Below are 13867 nucleotides of genomic sequence, written 5' to 3' on the forward strand. Positions count from 1 at the left end.
TTATGCATGGAATCCAGCTAGAAACTGAGTCTATTACAGATCCCATTTATTATCCTTTCTATTCCAAGAAGCCTTTTTTCCTCCTTCCCCACATCTGTTTATGGAAGAAAATGAAGTTTGGGGTGTGGTGTGAGGACTCAGCGAGATTCTTATGATCTGTCACATGCCTGGATGTTGGGGAAGCATTTGGAGAAGCTCATGTGACTTGTCCTAGATTGGGGATTTTAATTGAGACAGATGATGTTTATCGGGCATCCCACCAGCTGGGGTTTTAGCAACAGAGTCACATGGGAGTCCATCAGAACTTAGGGCACTGATTCAAGTGCCGTCATAGATAACCAGGACTGCTGGTTTTGGTTACTTTTAAAGACAATTTCATCTGGACTTTCTGGGTATATCCTCCTTCAGCAAAACCACATTAGGCTGGGAAAGCTATTCTCCTTCCTGGAAGTAATGACAACTTGCAACCAACAAGCTTACAAAAATACAGAGAATTCTGGAGCCTATGGCTTCCATTACATTATTCTTTTATAGCCTTTTATGTTCATTCCCGCATCCCAGAGGTGAGGGTCAGACACAAATTTGAAAATAGGTTTCAATGTTGGAGAGGTAAATCATAACAGGAAAGGGGTAGGAAAAGAGGTAATCCCCCAATGTTATAATAAAGATATTGAAGAAGAAGGATGGGAGAGACTAGGGCTGTGTCCTTCCTTTTACTCACCAAAAGAGAAGGTAAGCTCCTATTTGAGTCAATAGATACTGAGGTCATGTTATTTGCCACCAAAGACAGTCTTGTGAGATTAAATACCTAGCAACTCCCTACCCTGGCACACATGCTGCACACACACAGAAACACTACAAATCCACTGACTCCTTCCCTCCTCCCTACCCTTCCTTCTCTCAGCATTTCTATCCCCGCCTCCTCCTCTTACCCAAATTTTCCAGCAGACCACTGGAGCTGACTTCCGCAATCCTGATGGAATAAATCTAGCACCCCTGATGGTCTGCCCACACTTTGCTGCTGAAACGAAGCCTGACAACAGTTCCATCAGCAGGTAACATTTGCAACTTCCTAGATCTTTTAGCTTTTCATTCCTGTCAATTCTCTAAGAGTATTAGGGATGTAGTGACTTGAGAATCACAATGAACTTTTAGCCTTTGCAGATGAAAACTGAGATGCACTTCTTAGATCATTCCCTGGCTAAATAAAATCTGCCCGGAAGTCTGTAGAATTCCTTGTATGATTTATATATATACATACATGGTTGTAAGTAAAAGCAAAGTATATAGGGAATCATTTGCCTATCCTTCAAGGGTGGCCTTTCTGCAGTGTTTTCTACTTTGGCCAACAAGGATCAAAAGGGTTAACTCCCTAGTGAGGAGGAGGAGGAGAGTGGTATGGGGAGGTGGTAGCTCAGTGCTTCCTGTTTGCTGAAACATCTCAAAGCCCTTAACACTCTAACTTTTAAATGTCCTACTGGACATTTTGCCAGCTTGAAAAAATTACATGTAAATGGACTATAAGCAATTGTGTAAGCCATATGACATGCTGCAAGCTGCAAATTGTTCTTAAAATGGAGGATTTGTAATTAAGCAAGCCAATGCAAGAAATGAGTGAAGCTAGCTAAACTTATGAAAAGCTGTGAATTTAATCATCATAGAACATTGCTTTTCAGTCTGAACATTCTTCTAACAAACCTTGGATCTGAGGCTCCTTGTCCTGTGCGGCAGCCACAGTGGTTTTTTGTTGTTAGGGGAAAAATAAAAAACCTTGCCCGCAGCATCTGGTTAAGATTAGGGCAGTTTCCTGCCTAAGGAGGGAGGGGAGAGCAAAAGGAGGAAGAAATGCATAAGGAGAATGAGGAGATAGAAAATGTCTCAGAAAACAGGAAACATTGTCATATTTTCCCTTGTCACCTTTGACAAGATCTGGGAAAGTACCAGAATTTAGGCAAGAAAGAGAAAAATGCCTCAAAGAAATGATCAGGAAGCAAAACTTAGATGGAAATCTCTCCTTTGTGTATTCTGAACCCCACTACCACCTTGCTCTTTATCTGTCTCCAAGCCTGCTGGGGACCCTGGAGGAAACAGGCACTGAGCCCATTCTGATTGTCCAGTTTCCTATTTCTGGTTGTGTGTGTGTGTGTGTTTGTGAGAGAGAGAGAGAGAGACAGAGAGTGTGTGTGTGTTGGTTAAATCTCCTGAGAGAGAGAGAAATGGCTACATCTCCCTAGATCAAAACTTGGAACCAGATGTACCAGCACCCTATCTAAACACAGGCCCCTCCTGACTATCACTGATTTATCACCCTTTCTCTGTCTACCTTCCTCTTCCTCATAAAGCCTAGTTTTCCTCGGTTTCCCTGCCAAATGGAAGAGTTTTCCCTAATTACATTCTTCTGCAGGATGTGGGGGCTCAAGGTTCTGCTGCTACCTGTGATGAGCTTTGCTCTGTACCCTGAGGAGATACTGGACACCCACTGGGAGTTATGGAAGAAGACCCACAGGAAGCAATATAACAGCAAGGTGCCTGGGGTCCTGAAGGGGGCATGGCAGGAGGGCTGAGACTTGAGCTCTCCCATCTTAGCTGCAGACTCCCTTCTTCAATCCAAATGCTTTATTCCTAGCAAATCAGTCCCTCTTTCCTAACTCACGTTAACATACGGTTTTCATTCCTATGCTCCAAATCATCCTCTGTCAAATTGTATCCTTCCTTTGCTTTATAAGTGTGTTATATTTCTCTTTTGGGAAGATTTCTAAGATTAATGCTATTCATCTATAAGCATTTTTTCTGTCTCTCCAGAGCTTTGTGTTATATTTCTTTACATATTATCTCTCCTTGCAGGCCTTAATAATTCCATGGTTAGTTCCCCAACTAAACTGTAAAGTTTTATGATTGTAAGTTTCCTTTTTTCTCCTAAAACCCTTCACAATGTGACATATGTAACTGTACACAGTCTATACAAGTACTGACTATGCTTTGTTTAGGTGGATGAAATCTCTCGGCGTTTAATTTGGGAAAAAAACCTGAAGTATATTTCCATCCATAACCTTGAGGCTTCTCTTGGTGTCCATACATATGAACTGGCTATGAACCACTTGGGGGACATGGTAAGTACAGCCTCAGCTCCTGTCCCACCTGCACCATTTGCTTTAGTTCCCTGCTGATGCCTGGCCTCTTTCTTCTTTGTCTCAGACCAATGAAGAGGTGGTTCAGAAGATGACTGGACTCAAAGTACCCCCCTCTCATTCCCGCAGTAATGACACCCTTTATATCCCAGACTGGGAAGGTAGAGCCCCAGACTCTGTCGACTATCGAAAGAAAGGATATGTTACTCCTGTCAAAAATCAGGTACTCTCCTTTCTTCTGGGTGTGCATGTGTAATCTGGCATGACCTTTTCCTTTTTCTGCTGCTTTGTTCTTGAGGTGAAAGGGCACCAGGAAGAGAGGGCAAGGGATTAAGGTACATCTCCCCATTCCGTTATTTAACCTCATTTGTTTCTGTACATTTGGGTTGTTTCTGGTTTTTCTTTTTCCTTTCCTTTTTTTTTTTTTTTTTTGAGATAGAGTCACTCTGTCGACCAGGGTGGAGTGCAGTGGTGCAATCTTGGCTCACTGCAACCTACACCTCCCGGTTTCAAGCAATTCTCCTGCCTCAGCCTCCCGAGTAGCTGAGGTTATAGCACACACCACTACGCCTGGCTAATTTTTCTATTTTTATAGAGATAGGGTTTCACCTTGTTGGCCAGGCTGGTCTTGAACTCCTGACCTCAGGTGATCCACCTGCCTTGGCCTCCCAAAGTGCTGGGATTACAGTCGTGAGCCACCGCGGCCTGGTTTTTCTTTATTACAAATAGTCTTGCAATAAGCACCCTTGTGCATATATTTTTGTGCACATGTACAAATATTTATGCAAAACAAGTCCTAAAATTGGAATTGCTGGGTCACAATCCTTTCCCCCCGCAAAAAATTATTATTATTGTTTTTTTTTTTTTGAGACAGAGTCTCTGTCACCCAGGCTGGAGTCCAGTGGTGCAATCATGGCTCACTGCAGCCTCAACCTCTCAGGTTCAAGTGATTCTCCAACCTCAGCCTCCCTAGTAACTGGGACTACAGGCACATGCCACCACACCCAGCTAATTTTTAAAAAATTTTTTGTAGAGACAGGGTTTTGCCATGCTGCCCAGGCTGGTCTCAAATTCCTGGGCTCAAGCAATCTGTCTGCCTCAGCCTCCCAAAGTGCTAGGATTACAGACATGAGCCACCATACCCAGCCCCAAAAAGTTTTTGCAATCTTACATTCTTACTAGCATGAGAATGTCAGTTTTTTCACAACCCAAACAACACAGGATTGTATCAGCAAGATAAACAATTGATTTAACGTTCATATAACAAACACTTTTTGACCCCCAGAACCTACCAGGTGCAGTGTTAGGCAGCAGAGATTCAAGATGACTAAGACACAACCTGTGTCCTCAGGAAATCTCAATCTAAAAAAACAGAATAGGAAAGAAAAAAAAACCTACAATCTAGCTGCATGAACAATAATAGCTAATACTTCTTGAGATTTTATTGTGTGTCAGGAACTTCTTAGCTCTTTATAAGAGTTAAATATTTTAATCTTCATAACAATATTTTATACATACAGAAACTGAGACACAGGCAAGTTTAGTAACTTACCCAGGGTCACATAGCGACTGGGTGGCAAAGTCAGGGTTAGAACCCAGGACAACTGCCTCCAAAGCTGGTACTGTGCTCTGCTTTACTGTAGCCAATAGTAAAAATAGTAGCAAAAATCAATAGCAGTAGAACAATGCATCAGATGTTAAGGGGAAGAGAAAGACTCACAACAAAGACAACATTTGTGCTGAAATTTTTAGAACACATGGAATTTCTTCAGGCAGGTAGAGAGAAGATATAGAAAATATAAACAGCAAAGATTGATAGTTTCTCTGTATGCCTCTCAGGGTCAGTGTGGTTCCTGTTGGGCTTTTAGCTCTGTGGGTGCCCTGGAGGGCCAACTCAAGAAGAAAACTGGCAAACTCTTAAATCTGAGTCCCCAGAACCTAGTGGATTGTGTGTCTGAGAATGATGGCTGCGGAGGGGGCTACATGACCAATGCCTTCCAATATGTGCAGAAGAACCGGGGTATTGACTCTGAAGATGCCTACCCATATGTGGGACAGGTGAGATTGCTCCACACAATTATACAGCTCTGTCGGCTCCTCCTTCCCCAGCATGATATTTTGTACTAGAAACAATTCCAGAAATACTGTTTTCTGTTACCCTACCCTGCTTTCTTGATGGAATAATTTTCCACAGAAGACTAAGAAGATTTCCACAATCTGGGGGAACTTAGGGGGCTTAAGCTACTATAGTTCCTATTTGCCTCTCTGCCATGGAGAGAAAATAGAGGCTAGGCCACCTACCCCATAGACTTCTGAGCAGGGTTCTATAACCCTTTGCTCAATTCCTCACTCCCACAACAAACCCACAAACCCACCATGCCATTGTGTGGCTTTATTTTATATGATCTCAGTGTGAGTTTTCAGAACATTTAAGGAAATTATGTAAGTTTACATGATAACATGTATAAAATGAGAGAAAAAACAAGTTGCTTCATATTAGAGATAAGGGATTAATTCAGTTCCTCCTGCATGATCCTCTAGTCATAGGAAGGAAATCGTATCTGAAAGGGAGGCAACCTGAGGGTCTTTTTATACACATAGGGCTGGGACTGATAGATAATATAATGTAGGGCCTTCACAACAGAAACCTCTGAAATAGGGATAGCAAGTTTGAGAATAAAAATGATGGCTACTGTGTTCTAAGCCATGTCCTTAGTGCATTTTTTCTTTTTCTTTTTTTCATTTAATCTCATAACAACTCTGTAAGGTAGACTTATCTTCAATGTATATGTGAGGAAATGGACACTTAAGGAGATAAGACACTGTAATTCATACCAGTAGTATGTAGCAAAGGTAAGATGTATCTACTAGGGATGTTTATCTTTAGCAAACATTCCTAGGTATGTCTCCCATACACATGTGCAAGAATTTCTTACTAGGATATAATGACTTGGAACTTAATTGTCTGGGTCTTAGGGTATATCTATTTTCAACTTTACTACATAATGTCAAATTGTTTGCCAAAATATTTGGAAGAATATATACCTGCAATGTATAAGAAATCCCATTGAATCACCTTTTTATCAGTGTGTTTATCTGGCCATTTGCATTTCTTCTTCAATGAATTAACTGTTTTTATCTTTTGCTCATTTGTTTTTCTTTTTATTTTTTTGAAACAGGGTCTTACTGTGTTGCCCAGGATGGAGTGTGGTGGTACAGTCATAGTTCACTGCAGCCTCCACTTCCTGGGCTCAAGCAATCCTGTCACCTTGGTCTCCCAAATAGCTAGGATATAGGTGTATGCCGTCATGCCCACCAATTTCAAAAATCTTTGAATTTTTTTTTTTGTTGTTGAGGCTAGGCACGGTGGCTCATGCCTGTAATCCCAGCACTTTGGGAGGCTGAGGCGGGAGGATCACTTAAGCCCAGGAGTTCCAGATCAGCCTGGTACAACATAGCAAGACTTCATCTCTACAGAAAATCTTTTTAAAAGTAGCCAGGTATGATGGCGTGCACCTGTAGTCCTAGCTACTCAGGAGGCTGGTTGGGAGGACAACTTGAGCCTGGGAGTTCAAGGCTGCTGTGAGCTATGATCATGTCACTGCTCTCTAGCCTGGGTGACAGAGTGAGACCCTGTCCCGAAAAAACAATAAAAATTTTTTTTGATAGAGACATTGTCTCACTACATTGTCAAGGCTGGTCTCAAACTCCTAGGCTCAAGCAATCCTCCCACCTCCCAAAGTGCTGGGATTACATATGTGAGCCACCATGCCTGGCCTAACTCTTTTTTTTTTTTTTTGAAATGGAGTTTTGCTTTTGTTGCCTAGGTTTGAGTGCAGTGATGTGATCTTGGCTCCCTGCAACCTCCATCTCCTGGGTTCAAGCGATTCTCCTGCCTCAGCCTCCTGAGTAGCTGGGATTATAGGCACCCACTAACACGCCGAGCTAGTTTTTGTATTTTTAGTAGAGACAGGGTTTCACCATGTTGGCCAGGCTGGACTTGAACTCCTGACCTCAGGTGATCCACCCGCCTCGGCCTCCCAAAGTGCTGGGATTACAGGTGTGAGCTACCGTACCCCACCGCTTACCCATTTTTAATTGGGTTGTTTTTTCTCTTTCTTAGCAATTCTTAAAAGTTTAAAAAGACTATTTGGATACCAGTACTATGTATTTAAAAGTTGAGGTTTGTCTTTTCATTCTCTTTATGATGTCTTTCAATCTAGAAAAGTTAATTTTAATATAGTAAAATGATTAATTTTCCTTTGCAATTTTTGCAATGTGTTTTATTCATTTATGAATGGAGAAAGGTAAGAAAAAACAAAATTTAAAAAAGAAGAGATCTGGCCAGGTATGGTGGCTCACACCTATAATCCCAGTACTTTGGGAGACTGAGACAGGCAGAGCACTTGAGGTCAGGAGTTTGAGACCAGCAGGGATAGCATGGTGAAACCCCATCTCTACTAAAAATACAAAAATTAGCCAGGTGTGATGGCGTACACCTGTAATCCCAGCTACTCGGCAGGCTAAGCAGGAGAATTGCTCGAACCCAGGAGGCAGAGGTTGCAGTGAACCAAGATCATGCCATTGCACGCCAGCCTGGATGACAGAGACTCTGTCTCAAAAAATAAAAAGATAAAAAAGAAGAGATCTGATAGGGCAGCAGCCAGATAACATTTTAAAGGGATGGTATTATAAGTTTGTTCCAGCTATAATGCAGGTTATTCTGATTTTAAAGTATCATCACATAACATCTTTTTGAGTCAGTTTCCAAGATATTCTGTTTCACTTGTAATTCTGTGTAGTTTTTGGCACCAGGAGGCATCAAGGATTTGGAGCACATGGCAGAAACAAAGGCATATTGAAAAATATCAAGGCAGTAGACCACTGTAATCTTAAAATAGCACAGCAAATGCTGCTATTGCTGTTAATATTTAGATAATGTTAGATAACGTATTTTTTTAGAGGGTATTTCACTATCTTGCACAGGCTGGAGTGGAGTGGCTATTCACAGCATGATCATAGTACCCTAAAGCCTCAGACTCCTGAGCACAAACAATCCTCCTGCCTCAGCCTCCTGAGTAGTAGATAGTATATTCTTGTGGATGCAACCTTAGGGTTCTGAAGGGGTAGTCTGTAGGAAAATGAATTGCTGAAAAGAATACCACCTTGACATGGGCTATTATTCTATTCCATAATTGTGGCTTCCCAATGAAACATTGCTAACTACTTGTAAAATATAGTGTTGGAAGTCATAGGCTAAATTGCTAAGTTCTTTAATCTATTTTAGTGTCATGTTATGTACTTTCATATTTTGTCTTTGATGAGAGCACAAGGATCACACCAGTTCCCCTGATATAGGTGCAGAGGGCCCAGGTCTTCCCTCTAGCTAAACCTTGACCTTGGCCTCCTGCCCACACAGAAGCTGGTGCCTTCCTGCCCCCTGAGGCTAATACATACTATGTGGCCAGAAGATGGTTTATGCTTTTAAAAAAAATTTTATTTCAGAAATCTTTCCCTACTGTTTTACAGGTTTTCCTCCCACATTTATGTCTTAAAACACCTGTAGTTGATTTTTTTTTTTTTTTTTGAGCCAGAGTCTCACTCTCACCCAGGCTGAAGTGCAGTGGCACGATCTTGGCTCACTGCAAGCTCTGCCTCCCAGGTTCACACTATTTTCCTGCCTCAGCCTCCCGAGTAGCTGGGATTACAGGCGCCCACTACCGTGCCTGGCTAGTTTTTTTGTATTTTTTTTAGTAGAGACGGGATTTCACCGTGTTAGCCAGGATGGTCTCGATCTCCTGACCTCGTGATCCACCCGCCTCGACCTCCCAAGGTGCTGGGATTACAGGTGTGAGCCACCGCGCCCGGCCTGTAGTTGATTTTTATGTGTGGTGGAAGGCGGGAATCCTCTTTTCATATTCTTTTTTGTGAGGAAGAACAGACCCTCTCTAGAAACCCTAGACTGCTGCCTCTGTTAGTTCACTGGCATCACTCAAAATATTGGTTGAATTTCTCACTCACTGACTCATTGCCTATTGCTTTGTCCTACTTCTATTACAATCTTGTTTCTTCCAGGAGGAGAGCTGTATGTACAACCCAACAGGCAAAGCAGCTAAATGCAGAGGGTACAGAGAGATCCCCGAGGGGAATGAGAAAGCCCTGAAGAGGGCAGTGGCCCGAGTGGGACCTGTCTCTGTGGCCATTGATGCAAGCCTGACCTCCTTCCAGTTTTACAGCAAAGGTAAGAAGCTGCTGATCCTATAGAGCACTGTCTTTTATGATACAAGCTGGATGGCTTCTCGAAGGACCTTGGGTATTTTCAGTACTAGTTTTTGTATTCAGATGGAGGCAGCCAGAGAGAAATTAACAACTGCTGCAGTACGGAGCAGCATCTCTGGTAAACCTCCTGACAGGGATGGAATTCTACAGAGAGTCTCCTGGACTGGGAGATCCCACAGGGTGACCCTTGGATTGCATAGAGCCTCACACTGATAGTTTGTATTCTAGGTGTGTATTATGATGAAAGCTGCAATAGCGATAATCTGAACCATGCGGTTTTGGCAGTGGGATATGGAATCCAGAAGGGCAACAAGCACTGGATAATTAAAAACAGGTAATAATGGGAACACTACTTTTGTTATTCAATCACCCTTTTAACACTCAACCTCACCTCCAGCTTCCCGATATTCCTTTCTCTGTCCCAAATCAAGAAAAAATTATCTCAGGCTTCTCACTTCTATCTTCTCAGTCAGAGCCTCTTAATTCTGAGTCCAACACTTAATAGCCAGTGTGTTAGTCCATTTTGCATTACTACAAAAGAATACCTGAGACTGGGTAATTTATAAAGAAACGAGGTTTGTTTGGCTATACGAAGCATGGCACTAGTATCCGCTCAGCTTCTGATGAGGCCTCGGAGCTTTTTCTCATGGCAGAAGGCAAAAGAGGGAGCAAGCATGTCACGTAGTGAGAGAGGGAGCAAGAGAGAGAGGGAGGTGCCAACTCTTTAAAGAACCAGCTCTTGCATGAACTAATAGAGTGAGAACTCACTTATCACCAAGGCGATGGCACCAAGCCATTCATGAGGAATCCACTCCCATAACCCAGACACCTCCCACTACACCCCACCTCCTACATTGGGGATCACATTTCAGCATGACACTGGGAGGGGACACACATCTAAACCATATCCGCCAGACAATAGTGCTCAATTATGTGCTGGGCAGATACTCCCTGTGTGCAAGATGCTTAGTGACATACACAAACCAATGAGCAGGTGACACCTTCAGTGAGCTCAGAGCCCAGTAAGATAGACATAACTAACCACGAGATAAAGCAGTACAGAGAATCAGCAGGAGCTTTGAAATTACATATTTTTACTTTCTTTTGTCTCTAATGTGATCAGTTTCTTAGGGTGGTTTCCATTAGCAGTCTGTCTTTAACAATAGGGCAACAGCGTAAAGGTTTAATACTCCTTTGAACAGTTTTTTCCCTTCAAGGTACACTTAGGATACACGTATATAAGAACTTGCCAAAGATTGTGAAGAGAAACATTTTTTAGAAATAAGATATAAACAAAAAAAGTTGGTGTTTACTTTCCTATGTTGGGGAACAAAGAAAACTCCAGGGTACCTTGTTTTCCATTTCTCTTTAGCACCTTGTGACTTTTGGGGAGGAGCAGATTGATAAGAATTATAGTTTCCCTTTCCTGGCTGATCACCATTAACCTGGCAGCAGCACTGGCTAAATCTGCTGTCCTTAGTGCCCTCCAAGGAACAGGAGCCCTAGACTCTGGGGAGCTCACAGACTCACGCAGTGGTGGTGTTCAAACCTGAAGCAACTTTTTATATCACAGTTCCAACTCAAGATGAACCTGAGCATCTTCCCAAGTCTCCCACAGCTTCTGTCCTGTGTTGTCCCTTCTCTTGACTCCCAGCTCTAAGCACTTACCCTGTTCTTTCATGATCAGGTGCCATGTGTGGAGATACTTCCAAGAGAGCTGGGAGGAAGAAAGGACACACCCGGGCAGGATCAGGAACACTGGGGGCCCCTAGAGAAGGGGAGAGTGGGGATAGAGTACAGGTTTTAAATAAAATGTATTGAGTAATTAGAGAAGTTGGTGCTTGGGGAAAGAGGACTGAAAACAATTCAAGGAGATATACAGACAGTCTCTCCTCTCTCCTCTTTCTCTCTCCTGTGTCTCATATCATCTCTCATGTCTTCTAGTCTCGCCACTCATTTCCTTAATAATCTCATCTACTCTCATAGTTTCATCCATCTCTCCTATAGGGTTTATTCCCCAATCAGGATCACCAGCTTCAGCCTATTTCTTATGCTCTAAACTTACATTTTCAAGATTAATCTTCCCCAAATACAGCTCTGATCATATCACTCTCCCACTCAAAATCCCTTACTGGCTCCTCCACTATGATGGGTCACAGAGTAAAGGTGAAGCTGTTTAACCTTGCAGTAAAGGTAATTCAACCTGGTCTCAATCCGCCTTTCCAGACATCTCTCCCACTACACCCTGTTAGGCACACTGTTTTTCAGCTACATGATCCTAACAGTGCCCCACATTTCCTGCTTCTGTTGTTCATTTTACACCCTTCCACTGGCATCCCCTTCCCACAGGTCGAAATTCTACTCAGCCCTTTGGCTCAGCTTAAATGCCACCTCTTACATCAAGCCTCTGAGATTCTCTTGATCAGAAGGAATCTTCCCTCCTTTGATACCTGTAGTATTACGCCTTCTTCCTATTTCTTGACTTTAAACTCTTTAAAGGTAAAAACCATCATATTCATTTTTGTGTACTATCAGTATCTTGCACAATACTCAGTAAATATTTTAATGAATAAATAAACTGAGAGTACTAAGTACTTTTCTTGATTGGTCTTACAGCTGGGGAGAAAACTGGGGAAACAAAGGATATATCCTCATGGCTCGAAATAAGAACAACGCCTGTGGCATTGCCAACCTGGCCAGCTTCCCCAAGATGTGACTCCAGCCAGCCAAACCATCCTGCTTTTCCATTTCTTCCACAATGGTGCAGTGTAACGATGCACTTTGGAAGGGAGTTGGTGTGCGATTTTTGAAGCAGATGTGGTGATGCTGAGATTGTCTGTTCAGTTTCCCCATTTGTTTGTGCTTCAAATGATCCTTCCTACTTTGCTTCTCTCCACCCATGACCTTTTTCACTGTGGCCATCAGGACTTTCCCTGACAGGTGTGTACTCTTAGGCTAAGAGATATGACTACAGCCTGCCCCTGACTGTGTTGTCCCAGGGCTGATGCTGTACAGGTAGAGGCTGGAGATTTTCACATAGGTTAGATTCTCATTCACAGGACTAGTTAGCTTTAAGCACCCTAGAGGACTAGGGTGACCTGACTTCTCACTTCCTAAGTTCCCTTCTATATCCTCAAGGTAGAAATGTCTGTGTTTTCCACTCCAGTTCATAAATCTATTCATAAATCTTTGGTACAAGTTTACATGATAAAAAATGTGATTTATCTTCCCTTCTTTGCATTTTTGAAATAAAGTATTTATCTCTTGTCTACAGTTTAATAAATAGCATCTAGTACACATTCATTTTGTGTTGGATACTGTGCTAGGTGCTGGAAGAAAAAAGATGAATAGAATGTTTTCTCTGTACTTGTTGCACTCACAGTCTGGTTGTAGAGACTGTCACATAAACATTTCATCCCAATTCATTTATTTGTTCATTCCTTCAGCCAATATATATTGAGTGCTTACTCTGTACCAAGAACTGTACTACATTTCTGGGATTAAGTGGATATAAGGAAATCTCAATGTTTAATTATGCCTGAGGGGAGACATGAGGAGTGACATGGAAACTTGAGTCTTGAAAAACATTCTAAGGTTAGTTTTTCTTTTCTCTCTCTCTCTCGCTCTGCCTCTTTCTCTCTCTTTCGTCAGGGTCTCCCTCTGTTGCCCAGGCTGGAGTCAGTGGCACTCATAGCTCACTGCAGCCTTGATCTCCTGGGCTCAAGAGTTCTTCCCACCTCAGCCTCCTAAGTAGCTTGGACTACAGTGAACACCGCCATGCTTAGCTGATTTTTAAAAAATTATTTTTTGGGAGACTGAGGTGAGAGGATCACCTGAGCCCAGCAGTTTGAGACCAGCTTGTCTCCCTATGTTGGCCGCCTCGGCCTCCCAAAGTGCTGGAATTATAGGTGTGGGCCACTGCATCCAGAATGACACTGTTGTTAATATGGCTATAATCCCCAAATTGATCTACAGAATCAACACAATGTGTATTAAAATCCCAGCTGGCTTCCTTGCAGAAATTGGCAAGCTGACTCTAAGATTCATATGGACATTCAAGGGCTTCAGAATAGCCAAAACAACCTTGAAAAAGAACAAAGTTGGAGGACTTGCACTTCTCAGTTTCAAAACTTAACTTCATACCAATAGTAGTCAAGACAATGTGGCATAGGATAGGCATATAGATCAATGGAATAGAATTAAGGGTGTAGAAATAAACCACATTCAACGGACATGGGGTGCCAAGACAATTCAAGTTGGGAAAGAACAGTCTTTTCAAAAAATCATGCTGGACAACCAAATAACAACATGGAGAGGAATGAAGTTGGAACACTACTCCACTTCATATAAAACATTAATTCAAAATGGCTAAAAACCTAAAGGTAAAAGCTAAAACTCTTAGAAAACACAGGGGTAAATCATCCTGACCTTGAATTAGGCAGTGGTTATGATACCACAGC

The 13867-nt window shown here is 42.3% G+C and overlaps 1 protein-coding gene across 1 annotated transcript; it reads left to right on the forward strand.

The window, feature by feature from the left end:
- Window positions 1-296: 296 nt before the first annotated feature.
- CTSK (cathepsin K) lies at window positions 297-12710 on the forward strand. The gene is made up of 8 exons (XM_008019283.3): window positions 297-1055; window positions 2405-2525; window positions 2988-3110; window positions 3196-3351; window positions 4968-5186; window positions 9204-9369; window positions 9636-9741; window positions 12024-12710. Exons 1-8 carry the CDS (start codon window positions 1000-1002, stop codon window positions 12121-12123), a joined length of 1047 nt encoding a protein of 348 aa, XP_008017474.1. The 5' UTR covers window positions 297-999; the 3' UTR covers window positions 12124-12710.
- The last annotated feature ends 1157 nt before the right edge of the window (window positions 12711-13867 follow it).

The sequence above is a fragment of the Chlorocebus sabaeus genome, chromosome 20 (genome assembly GCF_047675955.1).
Source record: "Chlorocebus sabaeus isolate Y175 chromosome 20, mChlSab1.0.hap1, whole genome shotgun sequence".
NCBI classification, from domain to species: domain Eukaryota; kingdom Metazoa; phylum Chordata; class Mammalia; order Primates; family Cercopithecidae; genus Chlorocebus; species Chlorocebus sabaeus.

Excerpts from the sequence above, each read along its gene's own strand:
- CTSK (XM_008019283.3), top strand. The coding sequence starts at position 1,000 with ATGGTCTGCCCACACTTTGCTGCTGAAACGAAGCCTGACAACAGTTCC. Across the intron at positions 2,526-2,987 it reads GGAAGCAATATAACAGCAAG|GTGGATGAAATCTCTCGGCG; the intron begins GTGCCTGGGGTC and ends TGCTTTGTTTAG. Across the intron at positions 9,370-9,635 it reads CTTCCAGTTTTACAGCAAAG|GTGTGTATTATGATGAAAGC; the intron begins GTAAGAAGCTGC and ends TTTGTATTCTAG.